Raw genomic sequence first — 25,562 nt, 5'->3', positions numbered from 1 at the left:
CAGTGACTTCCTAGGGCTGCTGTAACAAATTACCACAAACTCAGTGGCCTATATAATCAGAAACTTAATCTCTCACAATTCAAGAGGCCAGAATTCCAAAATCAAGGTATTGGTAGGGCCCTGCTCCCTCTGAAGGTGTTAGGGGAGAATCCTTCCTTGTCTCTTCCGGTTTCCGGTGGCTCTAGGTGTTCTTTGCCTTGGACTGCATGGAACCCCAACCTTTGCCTCTGTTTCTTCTTATGGCCTTTGTGTCTCTTCTTCTGTCATAAGAACGTGTGTCATTGGACTTAGGTCTACCTGGTTAACCCAGGATGATCTCACCTCAAAATTCTTTTCTTATTTACAGCTGCAAAGACTCCTTTTCCGAATAAGGTCACAGTCACAGGTACTAGGATTTACGACTTGGACACAGGGTTTCAAGGGGAAGGAAGGGATTCACCATTCAACCTACTAATAGTGATTTAAAATTGTTGAGCAAGCCTACATGATGCCTCTACATGATGTGTCAGTGTTTTTAATATACAGGGTGTTTTTAATATAAATGCTCTTAGTTCAACACTGGGTTTCCCCAGGATTGGGGAATCCACACTATACAGTATACTCCCTCCAAGCCATCCATTTTGCAAATCTGCACCCCTGAAGGCTCAGTGGTAAAGAATCCGCCAGCAATGCAGGAAACACAGGAGACACGGGTTTGATCCCTGGGTTGGGAAGATCCTCTGGAGAAGGAAATGGCAACCCGTTCCAGTATTCTTGCCTGGGAAATCCCATGGAAAGAGGAACCTGGCGGGCTACAGTCCATGGGGTCACAAGGAATTGGATACAACTGAGCATGCCCACACAGTTCAACATTGTTCAGAATGACAGGTTTGTTTATAAATGAATTCACTCATCTGAGCTATGCATATTTTTAGAAGCATGACTTTGCCATTTCAGAATAAGACATGGTATTAAAAGGAAAAAATATACTAGACAAAACCACATTCAGACCACTGACATCACAAAAAATGCTGTGCTTTTTTCAGACAGAAAACTTCGACACATGAAGAAAGGTACGTCTATTGCAAGAAGAGTAATAGGGAGGAAACCAAAGAATTTTAGTGGTTTCTGCTGATATTCCCCTTGGGAAATGTGAATGTATCAACTTTTACTGTAATAAATATTTTAACAGAATATTCTGTTTTTCCCAGGGCAAAAAGCAGAGATAGGTGATATTACAAGGATATATGAAATAGCTATTAGAAGCGGGAATAGCTGTAGATATATGAATGCAGGCCAAGTTGTTTCAGTTGTGTCTCTTTGTGACCCTATGGACTGTAGCCCACCAGGCTCCTCTTTCCACGGAATTCTCCAGGCAAGAATACTAGAGTGGGTTGCCATGCCCTTATCTAGGGGATCTTCCCAACCCGGGGATCAAACCTGTGTCTCTTACATCTCCTGCACTGGCAAGTGGGTTCCTTACCACTAGCACCACCTGGAAAGCCTGTAGTGACATGAATATATGATGACAAATCTGTAGTTAACAAAGACCAGGTACTTATAGACACAGAAAAAAATAATAGTTTAAGATAGACACAAGGGGGGACTTCCCTGGCAGTCCAGTAGTTAGAACTTTGCTTCCAAGGCAGAGGGTGTGGGTTCAATCCCTGATTGGGAAACTAAGATCCCATATACCACACAGCACAGCCAAAAAGTAAAAATTAAAAGAAAAAAAGACACAAGGGCAAGATGGATACATAAAGCAGTGTGGGGTAGGAAAAAAGCATAGTACCGAAGGAAAAAAATTGATAATTTTTTATAATTGGGAAATCTAATGGAGAAAAATCTAAAAAGAAGTATTTCCCTAAATTACATTCATCTAGAAGTTTTAAGAATCCTTTATTGAGAAGAGACTGGCATTAATAAAGGAACTTCATATTTATAGGAATTTATTGGAGTATTAAATATATTTGTATCTTGCTTAACTTTTTTTTTTGCTTAACTTTTTAAAAGTATATAGTGTTCTTTCTTCTAAGTAGATTCAGTTCTTGTGAACTAAAAATCCTCTATTCTTATAAAATATTTCCAGGTATTCAATAAAAGAGGATTCCTAAGTGGCTCAGTGGTAAAGAATCCACCTGCCAAGAGACTTGAGAGATGCAAGTTCAATCCCTTGGTCGGGAAGATCCCCTGGGAAGGAAATGGCAACTTTAATATTCTTGCCAGGGAATTCCCATGGACAGAGGAGCCTGGCAGGGTACAGCCCATGGGGTCACAATGAGTCAGACATGACTGAGCATGCACACACGCATGCACATTCAATAAAAAAAGACAGAAAGAGAGGTTGAGGATGACATGGAAGTTGAATAGACCCAAATACAACTTTAGTCAAGATCTTCATACCAGGAGCACGCTGATTATGCAGTAGCCTTATAAAATGGGACTTGGGCAAAACTTGTTTGTATCCAAATGCACCATTTGTTTTTATAAAACAAACTCTGCAGGTAGACTAGCAACACATTGCAGAAACTAATTCTTAAAATCACAACAAATTTCACAATAGCACATCTAAATCCATCAAATTCTACTCTCAGCATCCACCTCTCTCAATTCAACATGGCCAAAGATTTCTCAACTTCTCAGACTTTGCACCAATAGCTAGGAAAATACCAACACATCATTGCAATATATATTTTTATAAGTTCAACTAAACATAAAGACAAGCAAACAAACTTTTAGCACTGGATAATTATTACCTAGATTAGTTGACTCATTTAACCAACAGGCTATTTTTCCATCTTATAATACATTTCATGATTGTATTTTTCTTTGCTTTCTCTAACATTTTTAGCAGATAACACAAATTCGGCCATCACATTACAAAGAAAAGCTTGAATAAATTCATCCTATATATTCTTTTGTACAACTTCTACTAAAAAATCCAGAGTGAAATCTCTAGTGATATCTCAATATTAAAAAAGGATATTATGTTTTCATTTTCCATGAAAACTTTCTAAGTGGCATTTATTTAAATTCTCTTCATTCAAGCAAAAATATTAGAAAGGCCTCCTATTCCCAGTCTTTGTTCAGTTTAGTCGCTCAGTCGTGTCCGACTCTTTGCGACCCCAAGGACGGCAGCACACCAGGCTTCCCTGTATAAACAGAATTCCAAGAGAGGAAGACTGTTCCTTTGTGTCTATTCCAGTAATAGAAGGGAAGTAATTGTGTCTGATATATTTTGCTACAGACTCCTTAATCTAGGCAATGATTACAAATTCATGCATTTAATTTGAACAGTGATAATTAGGTTGATTTGCAGATGACTCATTTTGTAAACCTTTGGCCATTAGCGCTTTCCATCTGGAGTAGGCCATGTGCTGCCTTCCCGCTGACATCAGTGGAAATCTTGAGTCAAGATCAAAGCTACTTTATGCCTTCTGACCTTTCTTCACAAGGCACAGTGGGGCCCGAGTTTCTCAGCTCAGAATTTTCAGATTTGCTTTGCTGTCCCCATGGGGTTACACTTGCAGACAGTCAACATGTAGATGTTTACTGAAGACCCTACAACCAGTCCATTGGAAATCACAAGTCTTGGATTCTAGTTTTCAAGTAATTTCCTAATGCAGGCCCCAAATTTCAGCAACTCTTATTCTAGTTGACCCACTGAGGTCAGTGAATACAGAACCCCAACAGGGTAAGGAGCAGTATTCATTTTACCCCCAGATATCTGCCAGAGGCTCACTTTCCTCTAGAGCAGTGGTCCCCCACGTTTGTGGCACCAGGGACCAATTTTGTGGAAGACAATTTTTCACGGACCAGGAGTGGGGGGCAGATGGTTTCAGGATGATTCAAGTGTGTTACATTTACTTTATTTCTATCTAATGCCGATGCTGATCTGATAAGAGGTTACTGGTAGCTCAGGAGTTGGGGACCCCTGCTGTAGAGATGCACTTAGAGAATCACACTAGAGAAAGTATGCCTTACCTTGACAGTCATGTCTGCGCTGGATGATGCTATGGCCTCGGAGGTTATCTCATCTTGTGTTAGCAGCACACTCTCCCACCCAACTCCTGGAAAAAAAAAAAATGAGTGCCATTTGAGCCAAGCGCATTCAGTTGGCATGGATGGAAACTATTTTGCAGCTTTCAAGTCCATGTGATGTGTAAAGGAAATCAGTGATTATCCATAGTTCACCTGCCTGGCAGTTAACAGGAAAGCTTCCTTTCAGAAACGTGGTCAGTCAGCACCTCTTGTTTTCACCTAATCTCCAAGTTTGGAGCTGTCGTCTAAATCTTGTATGTTATGGTTTAATTGCTAAGTCATGTCCGACTCTTGCCAACCCATGGACTAGAGCCCTCCAGGCTCCTCTGTCCATAGGATTTTCCAGGCAAGAATACTGCAGTGGGTTGCCATTTCATTCTCCAGGGGATCTTTCTGACCCAGGGATCGAAGCCAGGTCTCCTACATTGCAGGCAGATTCTTTACTGACTGGGCTACCATGGAAGCCCCAACCCCAGGGATATGTATATACATATATAAATCTTGTATGTTATAGACAGTGCTATTCCTAGTCCAGAGTGGAGAAGAGGTTAAAATGAACTTCTCTAGAATCCAGGCTTCATACCGAGGTCTTATGTGGGGCTTAAAGCGACTCCCATTATACAAAAATCTGCCCATCTGAATCTAACTCAATACCCAATAGAAATGACTCCATTATTTACTGTCCTAGATTCTACACACCTGCTGAAAAGAACTGAGAGTTTATACTCACGTTTAAAATCTATATATATTTCTCCCCAAGTCTTAATACATGTCAGCTCCTTTTTTCTTAAGCTGTCAGGCTCTGAGAGTGGACATCTGGCAAGAGACAAGGTTTTGCTCTCTCCAACCTCAAAAAAGATACCAGGGGCTGCTCTTTGCAAATATCCACATCACAATATAGTAAAACTACACTAATTTAAATGCAGTTATGTGTGTGCATGGAGGTGGAATTGTCTACAATAGTGAAAAGTCTGAAGTAATGACAGGTATATTTTTAAAAATGATATTGCAAGTCAAGTCATCTTCCTAAAAGCTAAGAAGGTAACACTTATTAGTAGAGTTTCTCAGGGTCCACTTCAATAAGCAGATACAAATTTTATAACTGGTATAACTGCCTATTGGGATATGAGTGTTCATAGCCTAAAGTATTAAAAAGATTATTTTTTAAAACAGACTAAAACTATATAATATTAATTTAAATTATTGATTTCCTTGTATAATTTTCCCTAAGGAAAACTCAAAGGCAATATTCATGCCAGCTCTGTGTGAATCACCCAAATTCCACATTTCAACTGTTGCGCACTATATTAAATGAGAACTGGCATATTTTTCTGTTTGCCACATGGTAAATATTCCAGGTTCTACGGTCAGACCACTTCTGTTGCAGCTTCTCAAGCTGCCATTATTGAGAGAAAGCAGCCAGAGATAACATATAAGCAAATGGACATGACTGGGTTCCATAAAACTTTATTTACAGAAACAGGCACTGACCAGATTTAGCTCATGAGACATGCATTACCAGCCTCGGTGCTAAGTCAAGAAACCAGAGATGTGTCTAGGAAAGATTGTTATACTTTGGCATTTTTCTAAGGATCAACTGGACAAATCAGGGAATGAAACTATAGCCATAGTTTGCAATTACATGACATGTTAAATAAACTAATATGAGATTAATTCAATTTTAATATATTAGCACTGATTGCATTGCCTTATTTTATATTCTGAATCCTTAAGAGTCTCATTTCACAGGAAATGTGCACCATGGATTACTCAAGATCCATGGGCTATAATTTATTGCAGAGTGTAAATAGTTGTCTCTCACTGGGTTGTAGAAATTGGGTCAGAGAAGTTTGATGACTTGCCCTACAATTTCCTCTCAGGAAAGTTGTGGGTTTTGTCTTAAATGCACATTTCTGGGAAAGAAATCTTGTTTCCACATGATCAGATTATTTCCCAGACACATCTTGCATTTAACTAAAACCCTTTCTGGTTTAAGACACTGTTGGTACCTACTGGAACTGGCCAGCAGAGAGACACAGATATTGGGCATGGACAAATATATGATTTTTAATTATAGAGTAATTTGGGTTTTTTTTTTTTTTTTTTTTGGCTGCGCTGTGTGGCATATGGCATCTTAGTTCCCCATCGAGAAATCGAACCTGTGCCCCCTGCTCTAGAAGCACAAATTCCCGGCCATTGGATCTCCAGGGAAGTCCCTAATGTGAATTATTGTTCAGCAAATATTTGGCGCCCTTCTCTCCCACTGTGGGAGAAATTTTCTTTCCTGTCCTACTGATGTTTGCCTTGGCAAATGGGAGGTTAGTGGATATCATGCAAGCAAAGGTTTGAAATGGGCTTGTGTGGTGATATTCGCCCTCTTGCTCTTCTGAGCTAGCATGAGAAGGACATGCCCCAGTTGATCTGCAAGGAAACAAGAGTCATGGGGAACCCATGTCTTGACTTGAACCCAGTCTGCACCTTGGAGCTAAGTCAAGTCTAGACCAGCCGATCCCCAGCTCAACTGCATCTGCATGATAATAAAAGTGATTCTGTCTTGGGATGATTTGTCAAGGGGCATTACTCTAACAGTAGCTGAAAGATGTAATCTATCACCAAAATTATACATGAAAATCATTTAAATAAAGCACTTTTATTATCTTTAACTATGCAAATATAATCCCCTTTGTTGCATATAATTCATTTACAAGTATTAATTTCCATCTGTATATATTATATCCCACTTTGGGAACAATCTTTCCGCTGCTACAATCATTCCTTTTGTAAGCAATACTATCTTTATTACAAGATATATGGCCATAAGAAAGAGATATGAGACATCAATACATATGTATTCTCAATACATAATTTGATACATAGTATAGAATATAGGTAATTCGCATAGTGTAGTTTTACTTACTGTATTTTCAAATAACCACTTTTCTGTTATAGCCTCCCTTCTTCCTTTGCTCAATCTTACTTACAATTTTTTGGAAAAACCATATTTTTTATTATTCATACAATCTCTAGCAATACTACTATTATTTTTATTCCATTTTTAAAAGACTGGATCAAATCTTCAGGAAAAAATAACCTTTCTCTCCCAGAAGAGAATAATTTTGCATTCCTCTGTAGTGGAAAAACTGAGACCCATCTACTTGTAGGTAAGGGATTCTTATAAATACTCCATCAGGGAGAGTTTTATAAAGATCTTGCAGCAATAAATCAAATCTGCCATGAATTTGTTGTTTTTGCTTTTTATATACTTCCTTATTTAGCTTCACAGTCAGATAAATACATCTCTTACCCAAGCTTCCAATTCCCTGGCGCCCACATCCCTGGGTCTCTATTCCCAGGGTACACCCTGCTGATTGGCTTGGCCCCTCTCTGTTGATTTCTGTCGGGAATAATACGTGTATTGTTGACAGGATAGTACAAGCAAAAGGAAGGAGGCTTGGTGAGGAAGCAACTGATGGCATCCAGGGAACATCGGCTGACTTCCTTAATTCTGATCCTGGCTAGTACTAAAAATAAATACACATGAAGGGTCCAAGGCCCAGAAGGAAAGAGGAGCACTGCACGGAAGGGTGCTGGTTATGCCCAGACCCCCTGGAATCACCATGTGTCACGAGGTGAAGGCAGATTAAGAAAGAGAGAAAGACAAGTCAGCACAGACTCTTATACGCAAGAGAGTGGACCCTTGCTCTAGCCCGTCTGACCACACAGGTTTTAGATAGATCACTGGACAAAGCAGGTGACTGAGGGGGTCACTAGCGCTCTTCACCAAATGCTCCCCCTTATTCCTTCCTCTCGTGGACACATAACAGGATTTCACTTCCTAGCCTCCTTCGAGTTGGTGAGGTCATGTGACTAGTTCTGACTGATGGGTATGCATGCAGTAGCATTGATCACTTCCAGGCTGGAACATTTAATTGCTGATGGGACCCTCCAGCGCACCCTTTCCCTTCACCATGGTGAAAGGCAATGTTCCAGACAGTGACAACTTTATTTGCGTAAGGCCCAACTAAAAGAGTAACACAAAGCATAGATACAGCCAACCCATTAGGGCCACCATGTCTGATGCGTGAGAACTAAACTTTTATTATTTTAAGCCATAGGATTGGGGCTGTTTATGACACTAGAATAACATAGCCTAGTCTTAGGAAAGGACGGAGCCCTTCCAGACCTGCCATCCCCAGCCACCTCCAGTTCCTATTACAGCAAGGTCTTTAGATAAATCTGTGTTCTATCCTCTAAACAAATTCTATCCTTTAAATATTGTCTCCTAAGCAGGTTTTAATGGCCCATACTTTCCTTGGGGGCCACTCCCTGATTCCACTGTGTTCAGTGCTTATTGCACAGGTCAGCTGCATCTCATGAAGGATTTTGGTTCTAAAGACAAAAGGCACAAAGCTGCATGATCAAAACTGCCCTTGAAAATCCCTTAAATCTCCCATACAGTCCAGTTAGCACCATACTTCAGAAAGCCCAACAGAACGACTCTGTTCCTGCTTTAGAACAGACCATTTCTCCTTTTAAGTACGAGATGTTGCTGTTGGCTTATACTAAGGATCATGTTGTACAAAAAAATACAGATTTTGAAACTCTAGGTAATTTCTCCATGTTTGGAGATGCCCAAACTGAGAGAGATAGAAGGAGCTAAGACCACTAGCAGGAACAACAGATTAACACCTTCCTTGTCATCCTCCCATTGGGGTGTATGATATAGAGTGCTTTGGGGCTTCCCTGGTAGCTCAGACAGTATAAAGAATCTGCCTGCAATGAGGGAGACCCAGCTTCCATCCCTGGGGCAGGAAGATCCCCTAGAGAAGGGAATGGCTACCTACTTCAGTATTCTTGCCTAGAGAATTTGTGGACAAAGGAGCCTGGAGGGCTACAGTCCATGGGGTTGCAAAGAGTTGGACCCGACTGAGCAATTTTCCCATTCTATTGTTTTCTTCTATTTCTTCACATTGATCACTGAGGAAGGCTTTCTTATCTCTCTTTACTATTCTTTGGAACTCTTCATTCAAATGGGTATATCGTTCCTTTTCTCCTTTGCCTTTAGCTTCTTGCTGTAAAAGTGCTGCACTCAATATGCCAGCAAATTTGGAAAACTCAGCCCTGACCATAGGACTGGAAAAGGTCAGTTTTCATTACAATACCAAAGAAAGGCAATGTCAAAGAATGCTCAAACTACCACACAATTGCATTCATCTCACACGGTAGCAAAGTAATGCTCAAAATTCTCCAAGTCAGGTTTCAACAGTACATGAACCGTGAACTTCCAGATGTTCAAGCTGGATTTAGAAAAGGCAGAGGAACCAGAGATCAAATTGCCAACATCCGTTGGATCATCAAAAAAGCAAGAGAGTCCCAGAAAAACATCTGCTTTTGCTTTTTTGACTACACGAAAGCCTTTGACTGTGTGAATCACAACAAATTGTGAAAAATTTTAAAGAGATGGGAATACCAGATGACCTGACCTACCTCCTGAGAAATCTGTATTCAGGTCAAGAGGCAACAATTAGAACTGAACGTGGAACAACAGACTGGTTCCAAATCGGGAAAGGAATACGTCAAGACTGTCTATTATCACCCTGTTTATTTAACTTATATGCAGAGTATATCATGCAAAATGCCAGGCTGGATGAAGCACAAACTGGAATCAAGACTGCCTGGAGAAATATCAATAACCTCAGCTATGCAGCTGACACCACCCTTATGGCAAAAAGGGAAGAAGAATTAAAGAGCCTCTAGAGTGACATTTCCACCTCCTCCCTCTGCTGTGAACTCACATCCCTGATCATTAGCCCTGCTTTTTGGGCTTGAGCAGGAAAAACCCTTAAGCTGTCTGTCTGATAGAATTGGCTCCTTTATGCCTCCTTAGAAGGCCCTTAGCAACCAGTCCATAAGGAGCTGTGGACAGGGAATGGACCTGATGCCCTGTTAGTCTCCACCAGTGTCTGTTAAATGAGCAATGTTAGTCTGGGGGCAGCCAGGTTAGAGGGCAAGCTTCAGAGTGGGGCCTAGTTAAAAGCAGAGTTTGCTCAAAGGAGAAAAGAGAAACACAAAGGAATAATGAGAGGGGCTGGGACCCGGGACCCATTACCGGACTGCTTGCACCTGGACAAATCCTCAAGCAACAGAAACAATAAGGAACTAAAAATAGCTGCAGGCTTGCACATTTGGGGCAATTATGAACAATAAGATACAAAAAGGCCACACAATGCCATTTCTGAGAGGCCAAGAGCAAAGGCAGGGTGCGAGCATGATCCCCCGCACACAGCACCACCCAGGGGATGGGCACGCCACCTTGGCTAATGCCTCCTGTCCAACCCATGGACCCACCTCTGTTGCTACCCCATTTAAGGACCCAAGCAGCTCCTCTCAGGGAGCCAGCAACCACACCTGTTCCTTGTTCTCACCCTGTTGTGCAGCGGGAGTCCCAGTAAAGCCTTTCCTACAATTCTCATCAGGCCTCTAATCAATTTCTATTGAAGGAAGAGTCCAAGGATCCAGGTCGGTAACAGTTAGCAGTTCCACTTTTGAGCTGATTCATTCTAGATGCTGAAGAAACAGGCTGTGATCGGTCCTTTCTCCCAGAGCCAGGCAAGTCCTAGTGGCTCTAGATACTTGCCATCAAACCCCTGGAGGTGCAGTCACCAGATATAAAACATTTGGGTGGTGAGACCCTGTGTGCCTTGAAGACAGGGCTGACCCTTCACCAGCCCCACCTCCATGCCCACCTCACCCTCTGGGGTTGCAAAGAGTTGGACATGACTTAGCAACTAAACAGCAACAACCTTCTTACAGACAAAACACGGACCCACTGTGAAAATTTCATTGATCACAGTGAAAGAATGGGGTTAGGGCCTGGGTCCCCCTATGTCTAAAGTCTTCCTTGTCCAAGTCTTGGAATTGAGAATCAGCTAGATATTTCTCCTTTTAATCACCATTGGCTCTCTTTGGGTTCAAAAAGAACATCTCACTTTGTTCTTGGAGGAGTTCTCAGCATGGTGGTCATTAAAACTTAGCGGAACTTCAGAACAATGATTTGCCTCTAAACACTTAGCTTTGGGAAACCCCACCCAAGGATTAGCTGATGGGACTTGCTTCCTCTGGATGGGAAGCCCCGCCCGAGGGCTTGAAGGAGCAGACAGGATGTGATCCCACCCCAGCTCGCCCCGCTCCAGGTGGTGGCTCATCCTTGTCCCTGAGCCCAGCTTTCTCTTTCTTGGGGCAGATGGAAGGACCAGGCCCTAGGGTCTCTAGAAGCAACTGTAGCAGGGGCATTCCCCTCCTCTCTTGGCTGCTCTCATTGAGGAGTTGTTCAGTCACTAAATTGTGTCTGACTCTTTGCAACCCCATGAACGTGCAACACGCCAGGCTTCCCTGTCCTTCAGCATCTCCCAGAGTTTGCTCAAACTCATGTCCATCGAGTTGATGATGCCATCCAACCACCTCATCCTCTGTTGCCCCCTTTTCCTCCTGCCCTCAATCTTTCCCAGCATCAGGGTCTTTTCCAATGAGTCGGCTCTTCGCATCAGGTGGCCAAAGAACAGGAGCTTCAGCTTCAGCATCAGTCCTTCCAGTGACTATTCAGGGTTGATTTCCTTTAGGATTGACTGGTTTGATCTCCTCTTTGAGGAGAGTTCACTGGAAAAGAGAAAGTTTACCATTTGAACTATGAGTTATTTCCCTCAAACTCACTGAGGCCACTGGACTTGCCTTCCCCCTTCCAACTCCTATACCTTCTCGAATAAGGAAAGTTTGCCTGGGTGCCTCTCAGGGGTAGATGTTCAGGGAGCTCAAAAATAAGACCTTAATGTCTTGTTGAGTGTTCTGCATACCCTCTCCTCCCACCAGCATGGCTACAATAATATCAATCATGACGGCTAAACTGATGAGTCAGGCACTAGGTCTTCATAGGTGTCACCTCCTTCAATCCTCATACAATACAGGGACACGAGGCAAGTATAATATTATCCCCACTTTACAGAGGAGAAAACTGAGACTTAGAAAACATAAAAGTAATCTCGCAAGTGATGCAACCAAGCACTCTAACCTCAGAGGTTCTCTGCCTAACCAGGTACCTTACCACCACCCCCAAAGGTCTCTTGTTTTCAGGGATTAGTGAACAGGAAACTTGAGGACATACTGGAAAAAAACAAGATTCACAGAGGGGAAATTTTTTACCTGGAGGTTCCCATTCAAGATGGTTTCTGAGATCACACTCAGCAGATCAAATAAGGGCTTTGTGGTGGGGTTCCTGGAGACACATAAAGCTGAGGCTGGTGCTGAATCCAGCCCAGGGCAGTTCAGCAAACATTCACGAGGGGTTTATAGGGCCTCTCTGGGTCAGCTAGGATGGGGCGGTTCTCCTTTCAGACAGGGAAACTCCAGGCACAGTCCTGTGGGATCCCGTGACATCCTAGTTCTGCAGAGGGTGCCCTGCGCAGCAGGACCTCTGAAAGATGGACAAGGATTAAGACTCTCAAAGAACTGAGTGCCTCTGAGCTCCACCTTGGGTTCAGACACTCCACAAAAAAACCCTGGGACAAAAACCCTGGGTGATCTCAGAGGCAAGCATGCAATAGAGAAGAAGTGGAAACTCACAGCACCCTGGGCTGGAAAAAAAAATACACAGCTTGCTCTCTCCCTGGAAGCATGTGGTAGGAAGGAGTAACAACAACAACAACAATAATAGCAGGTTATCGTTTCCTGGGAGCTAATTATGCGCTCTTAGTTGTGCTTTATTTAACATATATTACCTAACAATCAAAAACCCTACATAAAGTAGGCACTATTTTTTTTTAATTAATTTATTTTTAATTGGAGGACAACTACTTTACAGTATTGTGTTGGTTTCTGCCATACATCAACATGAATCAGCCATAGGTATACATATGTCCCTTCCTATTTTTAATCTTTATTTTTTGGATAGCAAAAGTGAAGCTTAGAGAAGGAAATAATTTGCCCGAGAACACGTAACAGTAAGGAGCACATCTGGGATGTGAATAAAGCTCACACCATACGAGGCTGTTACTAATCACTTCTGCTCACTAAGGTGTCCACGGTGAGAAGGGCAAGAATCCTCTTGGGACTGGGACAGTATGTGGACACACATACCTGCCTGTCACATGCGTATACTTTTATGCACACACATGTACACACACACAAGCACACATAAACACCTGTGCTTATGTGCACAACTGCAGACCCACGTATATACGTATGCATAACCCATTAAGTGTGAAGCTGCAACAACCTTTCAGCTATGATCTGCTATATGCTCTGGAGTCTTAGACCTCCTTTTAAGAAGAAAAAAGCCTTTCTCAGTGACAGTATCTGAGGGTAAATGGGAAACTAGGTGTTTCACCTCTTGCTCAATTCTCAAAGGTGAATTTTATATGAAGTGGGAGGCAGATTCTAAATGCACAAAAATGAGAGCAAAAAGGATCACGCTTGTGTTGAAAATGAGTTTTACAAGACCCTGGAGGCCTGAGGCAATTTTGAAAATGGTTTGTTAGGGCTCGCCCGAACCAGTCCTCAGAAATTAAAGCCTTTTTAGGCAACCCTGTTCCTTGTAGCAAACTCAAGGACTGTTCACAAACAGGGTCCCCACTGAGAGATTGGGCTTCCCAGGTGGCATTAGTGGTAAAGAACCTGCCTGCCAATGCAGGAGACTTAAGAGACGTGGGTTCAATTCCTGGGTCAGGAAGATCCCCTGGAGAAGGAAATGGCAACCGATTCCAGTATTCTTGCTTGGAGAATCCCTTGGACAGAGGAGCCTGGTGGGCTACAGTCCACGGGGTTGCAAAGAGTCAAACACGACGGAGCGACTTAGCACGCACTCAGAGGTTAGAGATTTCACAGCTTAAAGCCTGGTTTACCCTCAAGTTAATTTGCAGATATTATCACTCAAGGGGGCTCCCCCCGTAAGTCCAATAAGGATTCTGTTATTGGTCTCCACAAGATCCTAATTATTAGCTTTGCCAGCCTGATTTTCTAAATATTTATTAATATTTTGTTTGGCTGCCCCAGTCTGAGCTGTGGCATATGCGATCTAGCTCCCTGATAGCCATAGAACCCAGGCCCCTTGCATTGGGAGCACAGAGTCCCAGCAACGGGACCACCAGGAAAGTCCCTGCCAGCCTGGTTTATAGGTTGGAAAGATATTTCATATTTAGCCCCCAAACATGTCATATAAAATTAAATAATTAAACAAACCATAAATCAACTATACTTCAATAAAATACAAAAAATAAAATAAACCTAGCAAAGAGTGAAAAAAATTATGTACAAACCCAAACCAGCATCTTGGATCCAGTTCTTGTGCAAAGGAGGTGCACTGACCTATTAATAATGAAGACAAGGCATAGTGACACGGACTTATTTAGAGCCCTTGGGCTCTTTGTCTGGCTTCCCTGATAGCTCAGTTGGTAGAGAATCTGCCTGCAATGCAGGAGACCTCGTTCAGTTCCTGGGTTGAGAAGATCCACTGGAGAAGGGATAGGCTACCCACCCCAGGATTCTTGGGTTTCCCTTGTGGCTCAGCTAGTAAAGAATCCACCTACAATGCAGGAGACCTGGGTTCGATCCCCAGGTTGGGAAGATCCCCTGGAGAAGGGAAAGGTTACCCACTCCAGTATTCTGGCCTGGAGAATTCCGTGGACAGTCCACGGGGTCACAAAGAGTCGGACACGACTGAGTGACTTTCACTCACTTGGGCTCTTTGGAGGGTCAGTCACCCAGTTGGTACCCTTTCTCTCTCTTGGTTGTGAAAAGAGTGCCATGGACGGAAGGCACAGTGGCGAGCACGGCCCTTGGAAAGATGAAGAAGCTGGGCTCCGCCGTGCTTTTCCCCACCTGCTGCCTCCTCTCCAGCCCCACTTTCACTGCACCAGTTCAGGCTTCCTGAGGTCTCCCAAATCAGATCAGTCTTCCATATCATCACCACCATTACTTTGCAGAAATGTAACTGTGTTCACATCCCTCCTGACCTCATTGCAGTTTTTCTCTGCATCTGGCACAGTGCTTAGGCTGGGGAGAATCAGGTGGGAAGACCTGGTCCAGGCCCTCAGGAAGGTGGTGGTCTGGGAGCAGGTTTTCTCTGGGCAATTTGCTTTCCAGCATCGCTCCACTCCCTTGCCGTGTGGGGCCTCCCTTGGCTGGGCGACCAGGATGTTACATTTCCGTCCTGAGTTCTGGGCGTCCTGCCAATGCCTTCTCTGCTTCCGTGGGGTGGTGGGGCACTGTGGTGGTATCAGATAATCCCTCGGAACTCACTCGGCCATTCAGAAAACCCACCTGAATCAAGTAAAAGTATATGGGAGGGGGGATATTTTTAGAAGAACCTTCTGGAAAATTCAGAAAGGTTCTTAGGATTATCACTGGTCCAGAAGCTACAAATGGTGGCCCGTCTAGCTTGTAGGTGTGCTTTGTCGAGTCTGCAAGGCTCTGTTGTTGCTTTAAGTGATTTAGTTGCTAAGATTCAAAATTCTTGAGAATTGACACAAACATCTAGTACCTCTTGAGAAAAACGAGAAGATCTGGCAATACGAGGCCCAGTAGCCACTGCTCTACCCGGCAGCAACTGCCAAGAGCTGTGTAACTACCTTTATCCATGAGATCTGCCTGCTCTGAGGTCTCAGTTTCCACCACCCTCTCGTTTTATTTGTGGGTTGATGTCACTCACTAATGTTAACTGTCTGACCCTTAATGGCATCTGAATTTGCCATCCCAATCTGGTTTAATTGCCACAGTAGCTCTCATGAGGAGACTGAGAAAAGTTGTGAATTAATCCCGTTTCAAACTTTTTTCAAAAAAATTGATGTCTAGTTGATCTATAAAGTTGTGTTAGTTTCAGGTATATGGCAAGTGATACACACACACACACACACACACATACACACACACACACACAGGAACAAAAGATGCCCTGGAGAAGGGAATGGGTACCCACTCTAGTATTCTTGCCTGGAGAATTGCACGGACAGAGGAGCCTGGAGGGCTACAGTCCATGGGGTCGCAAAGAGTTGCACGTGACTGAGCGACTTCACTTTCACTTTCATATATACATATATTTGTTTTCAGATTCTTTTCCGTTATAGGTTATTACAAGATATTGAATATAGTCCCCTGTGATATACAGTAGTTCCTTCCACTTTTTTTAAGAAGATTTTTTGAAGTAGTTTGAATTTAAGCCATCAATTGAAAAAATGGATTTGACCAAAGTTACTGACAAAGTTCAGTAACTTATTACTGAACTGGCAGGAGAACCACATGACCGTGGCAAGTATGTCACCACTCTAAGCCTTAGTTCTCTTTACCTGCAAGATGACGATGGCAATGGAAACCTCTTAGAGTTTTGCTGTGGACAGATAACTCCTCAGCTCAGTGCCAGCAACAGAGCAAACACTTAATATATGTTAGTTGTTGTTATGTTTTATTCTGTGATGCCATACTGACTTCCCTGTTAAATAAATGGCTTCTAGGAATATACAGCAAGGCAGATTGTGGCTAAGAAAAATGCTGGCAGGAGAAACAGCAGATCCCTGGATCTAAATCAAAGTTGTCAATGTCTTTACACGGCTGGGGTCATAATTAGTGCCTCTGCTAACTTGCTCAGTTAACTATTTTTTCTTCCTTGCCCCCCACCCCCCGCCAGGTTACTGTAGTTCTTAAATAGAAATTACTTTAGCTCCATGGGAATTTCTGCAGAAATTTCTGCACAAATTACTTTAGCTGTATACATGGGAAATCTTTGGGCCTGTAGGTAGCGAGGCAGCTAGTCTGGTGCTATGGGCTGAACTGTGCTCCCTCAAACTATGAGTCAACTATGTTGAGGCCCTAACTTCTAGTTTCTTAGAATGTGAATATGTTTGAAGGTGGAGCCTTTAAGGAGGAGATTAGGTGAAAATGAGTCTGTCCAAGCGGGACCTAATCCAATCTGACTGGTGTTCTTTTAAGGAGAGGGTGTTTAGACACAGAGAGTGACACCAGGGGTGCAGAGAGTGTGGACCACGCGAAGGCACGCGAAGATGGTCTCTGCAAGCTGAGCAGAGAGATCTCAGGAGAAACCTGACCTGCGGACACCTTGAGCTTTGACTTTGAGCTTCCAGAACTGTGAGAAAAGACATTTCTGCTATTTAGGCAGCCCTGGCAAAAGAATCCACTTGGATAACAGAGAGTCAGGGCACAAACCAGAAGAGCCTCTGAGTTGTAGCTGACAGACGCAGAGCCGCGGACAACCCCCGGAACGGGATCCACAGCGGGGCTTTGGCATCAGAGCCTCCCCTCGGGGTCACAGAGTGAGAAGCAAGACTCATGATGAAGGATGAGGAAGCGGGAGGCGGTCCGGATGGATTCCAGAGACAGGGCCAAAGCTCTTGGCTGGGACATTAAATGCTCTTAGCAGGCTGTTTGTGCATGTAGGCCGGGGGTAAGGGAGGCGGCCAGCGGGTAGTTATTTACAGAGTTTGAGTCTGAACCGCCACAAGGGCTGAATGTGTTGAAGGCAGAAGGCAGAGATATTAATTAATTTTTATATTGTTTTATGAGCCTGTGTTGTTTTCAATTCAAGAGTGCTTATGTGGTTGGAAGCAAACAAGCCTGATGTTTCTCAAGTTTAAAAACCCATTTGGGAGTTTGGCTTGATCCAATAAAGAAGTCTGGAAGCTGAAACACATACTGTTTTGACTTTTGGGAGGCATCCATAATGCTGCATCAGAATATTTATACCCTGAAGTCTCCTTTCACCATCATGGGCAAATTTATCTATTGCTTTTCTGGACACAGATGCAAATTTTTAAAGCACCCATAACTCAAAATGACACAAGCTCACTCTGGTGATTTGATATATGATGGGGACGAAATTATTAGTGTGACTTTCTCCCTTCTTCCCTCCCCTCAGCTGTTATAAGGAATTGAGTCTTGGTTGGCTCCATTTCTTATACTTTCTTTCTCTTAAAGGAGAGATCAGTATTTGCCAGCTCAGTAGCTAGGCATCTATAATCCAGAATTGGGGAAATAAGTAGGAAGAGACAAGCTGGAGAGGCAGGAGGAATAGGGGAGGGCAAATCAAAACAGAGATGTTAAACTGCCTAGATTTTAGATAGATAGAGGGATGGATAGATAGATAAATGGATGGATGATGGATGGATGGCTAGAGGGATGGATAGACAAATGAATGGCTAGATGATGAATGAATGGATAGATAGATGGACAGATGGATAGGCAAGTAAAACCCAGGCAGTTTAGCATGCCTTTTGGTTTTCCCTTCCCTTTTTTTCCTGTCTCTCCAGCTTGTCTCTTCCTATTTGTTTTCCTGGTGTCTATCTATCTGTCTATCTATTTACAGAAAGAAACCAGTGGCTTGAGGGAAGGAATGAAGGAATCATAGTGGACACTGTTGCTGTCTTCCCCAACACTGATTCCCTCTTATTATGTCACTAGCACCCCAATCTCCCTTTGGGGGTGCTATCATTCTCTATTCCTAGTCTGTGTGATTCACATGGGGTTACCTTCATTTCTCAATTTCCTTCTTCAGGAAGTGAACAGAGTCTCGATGATGAGATTAGGATGAGCAGGTGACAAATGCAAGGGGACAGGGCTGGCTCTCATTGAGCCAGCCCTGAGACTCTGCTTAGAATGCTGGAAAGGGAGACCTTTCCCAATGGGTGTGCTAAACTGCTAAGATTCAGCCTAAGGGTACTGGTGGTCATTTATGGAAAAAGCTTTCCAGAAAATGAAGCCAGTAGAGAGGAAAGAGGAACTGAGAAATGGAGTCTAAGTCAAAAGAACAACTCCTGGACTTCGTGATTTTTGAGAAAACAGAATATTTTATTTCAAAACTACTTTGAATTAGGATTCTGTCATGTATGACTCAAAGAGTGCTGACTGAAACAGAGATTCCAAGAGAAGCAGCTGCAGGGAACGGAAGAAAGGCCCGCCACTGATATGCTTCAAGAATGAAAAATAAAGATCCGAATGCCTTTGAATGATATTTGGAAGTTGGACTGTAATACCGTGCATGTGACATCTCACCAAGACCAGACTAAGGGTGGTCCCTGGACTTAGTAGAGCCCTTTAGAACAGGATTAGGAGGATTAGGAAATGCCATGCTTGAAAGAAGATACTAGAAGTCAACTAGTCCTGTTTTCTAAATGCTTAGATCTCTTTAAGCATCTTGAAAAGGAACTCATTCTGATTCTATTTACACACCTCCAAGAATAAAGTACTTATTCCCATAGAGGCAGCTCGTCATGGGTTGAATTGTGTTCCCCCCGAAATATGTTGAAATCCTATCCACCAGCATGTCCCCATATAACCTTATACATAAAATAGGGTCTTTGAAGATATAACCAAGTTAGGATGAGGTCATTAGGCTGGGTCCTAATCCAATGTGACTCATGTCCTTACAAGAAGAGAGACATATACACAGAGAAGAAGGCCACATGAAGATGGAGAGACGCTAGCGTGATGCAGCTACAAACCAAGAAAGACCTGGGGTACCAGAAGCCGGGAGAGGCCAGGAAGGATCTACCCCCAAAGACATCAGAGAGGGAGCAGAGCATTGACAACACCTTGATTTTGGACTTCTAGTCTCTAACACCATGAGAGAATTCATTTCAACCCAGGGGGGAAAAAAAGGTTGTTTTAAGTCACCCAGTTTCTGGTGTTCTATTATATTAACCTTAGGAAACAAATAAACAGTTCCTTTCATTTTTAGCAAGTTTCACATCAGAATGCACTTCTTGATATTGAGCTAAAATTTAACTCTATGCAACTACTGGCCCCAGCTCAGTCTTCTGAAGTCAGATTTATTTTTCCCTCTACAAAACAATGTTCAAGTATTCCAGGTTGTGATTATGTCCTAACTGTGACATCTCTTTCTTTACGTTTCTAGGCTGTTCACATCTTCATGCCTCTCACAGCCTGGCATGGGTAAACCATCCTTCAGTGGCCACCACATACATGATTCAAGGAATTCTCGGTGTCTTCTTCAAGTTATGAGCTAACAAGGCTTGGGCTGGACTATAACCCAACCCAAGTAGCAGGTACTACTTCTGAGAATCCTACAAAGTGATACCTTTTCATTCACAGTTTTAGAGAAATATGGTGATGGTTAACACTATGATGAAAAGCTGTTAGAGGAAAGAGCAAAACTATGAGACATAAAAGTTTGTCAAAGACAGCATTTTAAAAATACCTTGACTTATTTTTAAAAAAGAATTAAATAGGGAGGGAGGAAAAAAAGAATTAAATAATGCCATTTACAGCAACATAGATAGACCTTGAGGTTATCATACTAAGTGAAGTACATCAGACAGAGAAAGACCAATACCATATATCACTTAGATGTGGAATCTTAAAATGATACAAATAAACTTATTTTCAAAATAGAAGTAGTCTCACAAACATAGAAAACAAACTTATGATTACCAAAAGGGAAAGATGGAGAGAAAGATAAACTAGAAGCTTGGGATTAATATACACATACTACTATACATAAAATGGAAAAATAAAATAAAATAAAATGGGGCTTCCCAGATGGTGCAGTGGTAGAGAATTCACCTACCAATCCAGGAGACACAGGAGATGTGGGTTTGAACCCTGGGTCGGGAAGATCCCCTGGAAGAGGAAATGGAAACCCCCTCCAGTATTCTTGCCTGGAAAATCCCATGGACAGGGGAGCCTGGAGGGCTGCAGCTCATGGGGTTGCAAAGAGTCAGACACAACTTAGCCACTGAGCACACCTGCGTGCACACACATGTCTAAAATAAGTAAAGAACAAAGGTCTACTGTATAGCAGAGGGGACTATACTCAATATCTTGTAATAGCCTATCAATAGAAAGGAAAGTGAAAGTGAAGTCGCTCAGTCGTGTCCGACTCTGTCACACCATGGGCTGTAGCCTGCCAGGCTCCTGCATCAGTGGGACTTTCCAGTAAATACTGAGGTTGGAAAAAAAAAAAAAAAATACTGAGGTTGGTTGCCATTTTCTTCTCTAGGGGATCTTCCTGACCCAGGCATTGAACTCTGGTCTCCCCCATTGCAGGCACACTCTTTACCCTCTGAGCCACTGAGCGACCAGGGAATCCCTAATAGAAAGGAAAAGAACTTGAAAAGATACACACACACACACACACACACACACACACATATATACATCTATATATAGTGGCATCTAGTGCCATCTATAGTGGCATATATATATAACTGAATCACTTTGCTGTACACTTAAAACTAATAGGATATTGTAAATTAATATATTTCAATAAAAAATATTTTTAACCTTAGCTTTTTTCCCAACCAGGGACTCTGGGATCTTTCTCGTGGAGCCAGGTCCTCCCCTCTCCCCCACTGCAGTGAGAACCTTGGAGAAAGAGGAATTGCCTCAGAGAACCCATACCCCCTTAATTTTGAGGAAGTCCCCACTAATCAAGATAGAGCCAGTCCTACATTCATGGAAAACAAAGTTCCTTGACCCTGAGAGGAAATTTAGAAAATTGAAAGCCTCTTATAACATCATCGTATTTTTTCTCCAAGAGTCAAAACATTACAGCGGAACTCCAGGATTCTAGGCACATGCTGATGACACAGCAAACGACAAGGCAAGGTGTTCTGACAAGTGAGCCAGTTTCTGGTGATGCCACTGACTCAGGTTTGCACTCCCACACACGGATGACTTGTAGCCTTGCTGATGCCTGTTGGGAAGGTGCCTTCGTCCTAATTCACCAGCTTTCTTTACTGTCGCTTTGATGAAGGGTTCAACTGGGGGAGCCATTTAAAAGGTCGCTCTTGCAGCTTGGATGACTAAGGATCTGAAAAGCTGGTTCTGGACTTTCTCAGGGGCCCATCTTTAGCCTAGGGTCAGCTTGGGGTCACTTACAAAAAGTGCTTTGACAACACCACACGGAAATAAATTCACCCACCATGCCATCCACTGGTGTGGACACAGGGAGGGGCAGCCCGCTGCATCTTTGAGTGGACTTCTTTCAACCAAACCACAAGGAAATGAATTAAGCAGTGATGAGCATCAGGAGTTTGTTTTTCCTTAAATTCTTTCCATCCTGGTATAAGAAGAATTTGGGAAGTAACCACATTTCCCTCCTTGGTGGATGTTTAGGAAACAATGGAAGTGGCAGGTTAGCATTTAGATTAGGGTGGGGGTCATTGGAGACAGATTAAAATATGATCTATGCGCCCACATGGCCCGTGGTGAAGGAGGAAACCACCTCCAGCAACTTATAGCTTAGACGGAAATAGAAGGGATGGACCGGGGACTTCCCTGGTCGCCCAGTGGTTAAGAATCCGCCACGACTGAGCCCACACGCCACGACTGGAGAGTCTGCGCTGCAGTGAGACCCCTCATGATGAAATGCAGATCCCGAGTGCTGCAACTAAGACCCGACACAGCCAAATAAATAAATAAATGTTTTTAAAGTACTCTTAAAAAAGAGAGAAAGGATGGACCTAGTCTGGTGCTGGGAGAAGCTTGCAAGCTTCCTCTGGGCTGACACCCCATCATCAGTTGAGTCTGGGGCAGGACAGAGCTCTCTGTCACTTCGCCTGTGTCATCCCCGACTGGAGAGAGCTCCTCTGTGCAAGATCTCTTACTGGAAGGATGTACTGAAAATAACCTACTCGGAATGGTAAACGTCAGAGAAAAAGCTACGATTGCAAAGAGGGTAATGACATGAAACAAGACTCACCTTCCTACCAGCCTGCCCACAAGGGAGAGGCACTTCTGAGTAGTACCGAGTGCAACCAGAGAGGAGTGAGACACGCCTGCAACAGCCCTCTGGGGTTGCAGGAGATTTATGACAGCTGGCAGCAGACGGTGCCCACTGCCCGCCTTTCCATCATTGTGGGGCAGGATGACAGGATGGCACAACTTGATGTTTACATAAAGGGAGGGGGAAGCCACATGGCGCTTTGGCAAAGGGGTGGGTGTCCTTTTTGCTCCAGACTCATCTGTCCTTGGGCTGCTGTCTACGGGGTCACACAGAGTCGGACACGACTGAAGCAACTTAGCAGTAGCAGCAGCCGTCCTTAAGTCCTTAAGCCCCAAAGTACCCAGAATTCTTTGGCAGTGAAGACCTCCCAGCACACTTCTTCGTTCTTTCATTTTCCCCATTTTTCTCTTTTTCCTGTTTTTAAAATTTAGTACCTTCTAAGGAAGATTTCCAGCAATGTAGGGTTACTTAGTAGACATGGACTCTGACTCAAAAATCATCTAGGGATCGTGAGTGCTAGCAAATGCCCTTGTACAATCACTCTATAAAATTGGTTGGGTTGGGGGTTTCAAATTCAATAAGCATGAAACACTAAAGGAAATGAAAACAGGCTCACTCATCCTAGAGACTGCATATCCCTTATCATTCAAGAAACATACCTTAAAACTGTATTTATTATAAAACTACCTTTCAGATTTATAACAGTAAGTAAAAGTGATAGAAACTTAGCTTAGTCCAAGAATGAGCGCACTCTTAGACTTGCAGTTTGCTGCTGGAAAGTGGTATTCTAATCTAGAGTACATGTAAGGAAGTGTAAGCAGAAACCCTTCTTCCCCTGTAGAACAGAGCACATCCGGTCCAGGTGAGCTGCTGCCCTCCACATGGCGCTGTGTTTCACTGACTCAACCAGAGAGAGCCTATGCTCCTTGCCACTGACTGGTGTAGGAAGGGTACTTGCCAATAAAACACTGAATGAGCAATGAAACAGAAGCCTGAGAGGGATCTCCGGGAAATATTTCCTTGCTCTTTAAAAGAGACATGGTTGAAAGAAACTTCCCTCTCATCTTCCAGTGAACACTGTCAGAGGTATGAGGACTGGTGATGCCTAGACTGCGGCAGTCATTTTGTGACCATGAGAACACAAGGAACATGACAGAGATGATCCCCTGAGGATGGAGGGACGGAGACACGGAAGTAAACTGAGCCCTTGAGGATGTCTCCGTGTTGTGAAATTAAACCACTCCAGGCAGCCCCACCGCAGGAGTCCTTCTTATGGGAAATTATATCGTTTCCTTATTATTTAAGCCAATTGAAATAAAACTTTCTGTCACTTGTAGCAAAAGTACTCCAGGAAGCTATTAGATTGTATTCTTTGATATAATAATTCATTTTAGAGAAGATATGTATTTTGGAGGTGTTCTGATCAAAAGATTAAACATTGTTTATCAAAAGCTAGAAAATACAGAGACATATGTACATGAAAAATCACATTATGAAGAAGAAAAGCAGAATATAAAAGGATAGGGACACAAATCCTAACAACGTCAATATGCACACAGCTTCTACCAAAGATCTGAAGAAAATCCAACTCTGCAGTGATAGCCGATGGATAAATGTTCACTAGATTCTGTTTCTATCAACTATTACTCCAACTGAAACCTTTATTTTAAAGGTTCGAAAGTCTACAGTGAAAAAGTAGACTACATCAGATCTCAAATAGGAACTTCTGCACAAAATGAATGGCAGAGAAAGGTCTGTGCAGGAGAGTGGCATGTGTTTTAGGAAATGCTTCTAGAACAAGTCATTCCATGTCAGTGATCTGGAGCTTTCTCCCTTGATGTAATTACTTACTACGATAGCCCAAATGTATGAAATATCTTTTCAAAAATTGTCAAATACACAGGCTTCATAGAAGAGAAAGGGCAGGATTGTAAAACAGTGAGGACAGAAGACAAAGGAAAAACAGTACGGGAGACGGTCACTGTCTCTTACACAATGAATTTCTGAAAATACGTCATAAGCACAGCCTGAGGTGTGCTTTAACTGGCATAAATACAGGGGGAAGAGCAAATCTAAGTCAGAGAAGCTGCTGCAGTAAGAAAACTGTCTGCATCTGCCTGAACAACAGAAAAGACAACGAACAGGGAAAAGCCAGACAAAAAGAGAATCCATCAAGTTCATATCAGATGGAAAGGCTATAGGAATATTTTTGCCTTAGGCAGTTATAGAGCTGTATTTTCGGAATTCCACTCTCAAGTCACCACTGAAACCGAGTTCTGTTATTCATAGTATTGACAGCTAAAATTAAGACAGATCAGAAAAACCAAGGCCAAGCAAATTACTGTCATATTGGGAAGCTTTTGCCTTGAACAGCAGCAAAAACATCAAGAAAACACATTTAATTATATTTCATCGAATGCACTCCCACCTCCCTAAGCTTTCAGCCAATTCTCTGTCATTCAATCTCTCAAACGTTGACTCAAGGAACACATTATATCAAGGCCTTATTAAACGTTAGCTTTCTTTTTATTTTGAACTGCTGCTTAAGACTGTTTTCAGAACTGGATTTTGGTGTGGGAATCAGATTTGTTTTGAATTTGATGAAGTATTACCAGCTGAAGTCAATTTAACGAGGCAAAAGAAATGTCAGGTTGTGCAGTTAGAATAATAGTTTTCTTAAAAAGTCAGAGAATTTAACAAGCAATTAAGCTTATTTCATAAGGAGGAGAAAAAGCCCCTGTATTTTACCTCATTATAGATAGAAATGTTTAGTGTAGGAACAGTCAACAGTAGTGCCCTG

At 42.8% G+C, this 25,562-nt stretch overlaps 1 protein-coding gene across 4 annotated transcripts in view; it reads right to left on the bottom strand.

The window, feature by feature from the left end:
• Positions 1-25,562, bottom strand: part of PALM2AKAP2 (PALM2 and AKAP2 fusion) — a 498,977-nt gene that overhangs the window by 143,582 nt on the left and 329,833 nt on the right. For all 4 annotated transcript variants that reach the window (XM_065946815.1, XM_065946817.1, XM_065946818.1 and 1 more), the window contains one exon: positions 3,964-4,049. In XM_065946815.1, coding sequence (XP_065802887.1) covers positions 3,964-4,049 — 86 coding nt within the window. The remainder of the gene's footprint in view (positions 1-3,963; positions 4,050-25,562) is intronic.

This window comes from Muntiacus reevesi, chromosome 10 (genome assembly GCF_963930625.1).
Source record: "Muntiacus reevesi chromosome 10, mMunRee1.1, whole genome shotgun sequence".
NCBI classification, from domain to species: Eukaryota; Metazoa; Chordata; class Mammalia; order Artiodactyla; family Cervidae; genus Muntiacus; species Muntiacus reevesi.
Note: the sequence above shows the minus strand (reverse complement) of the source record. Positions and strands in the feature narration are given on the sequence as shown.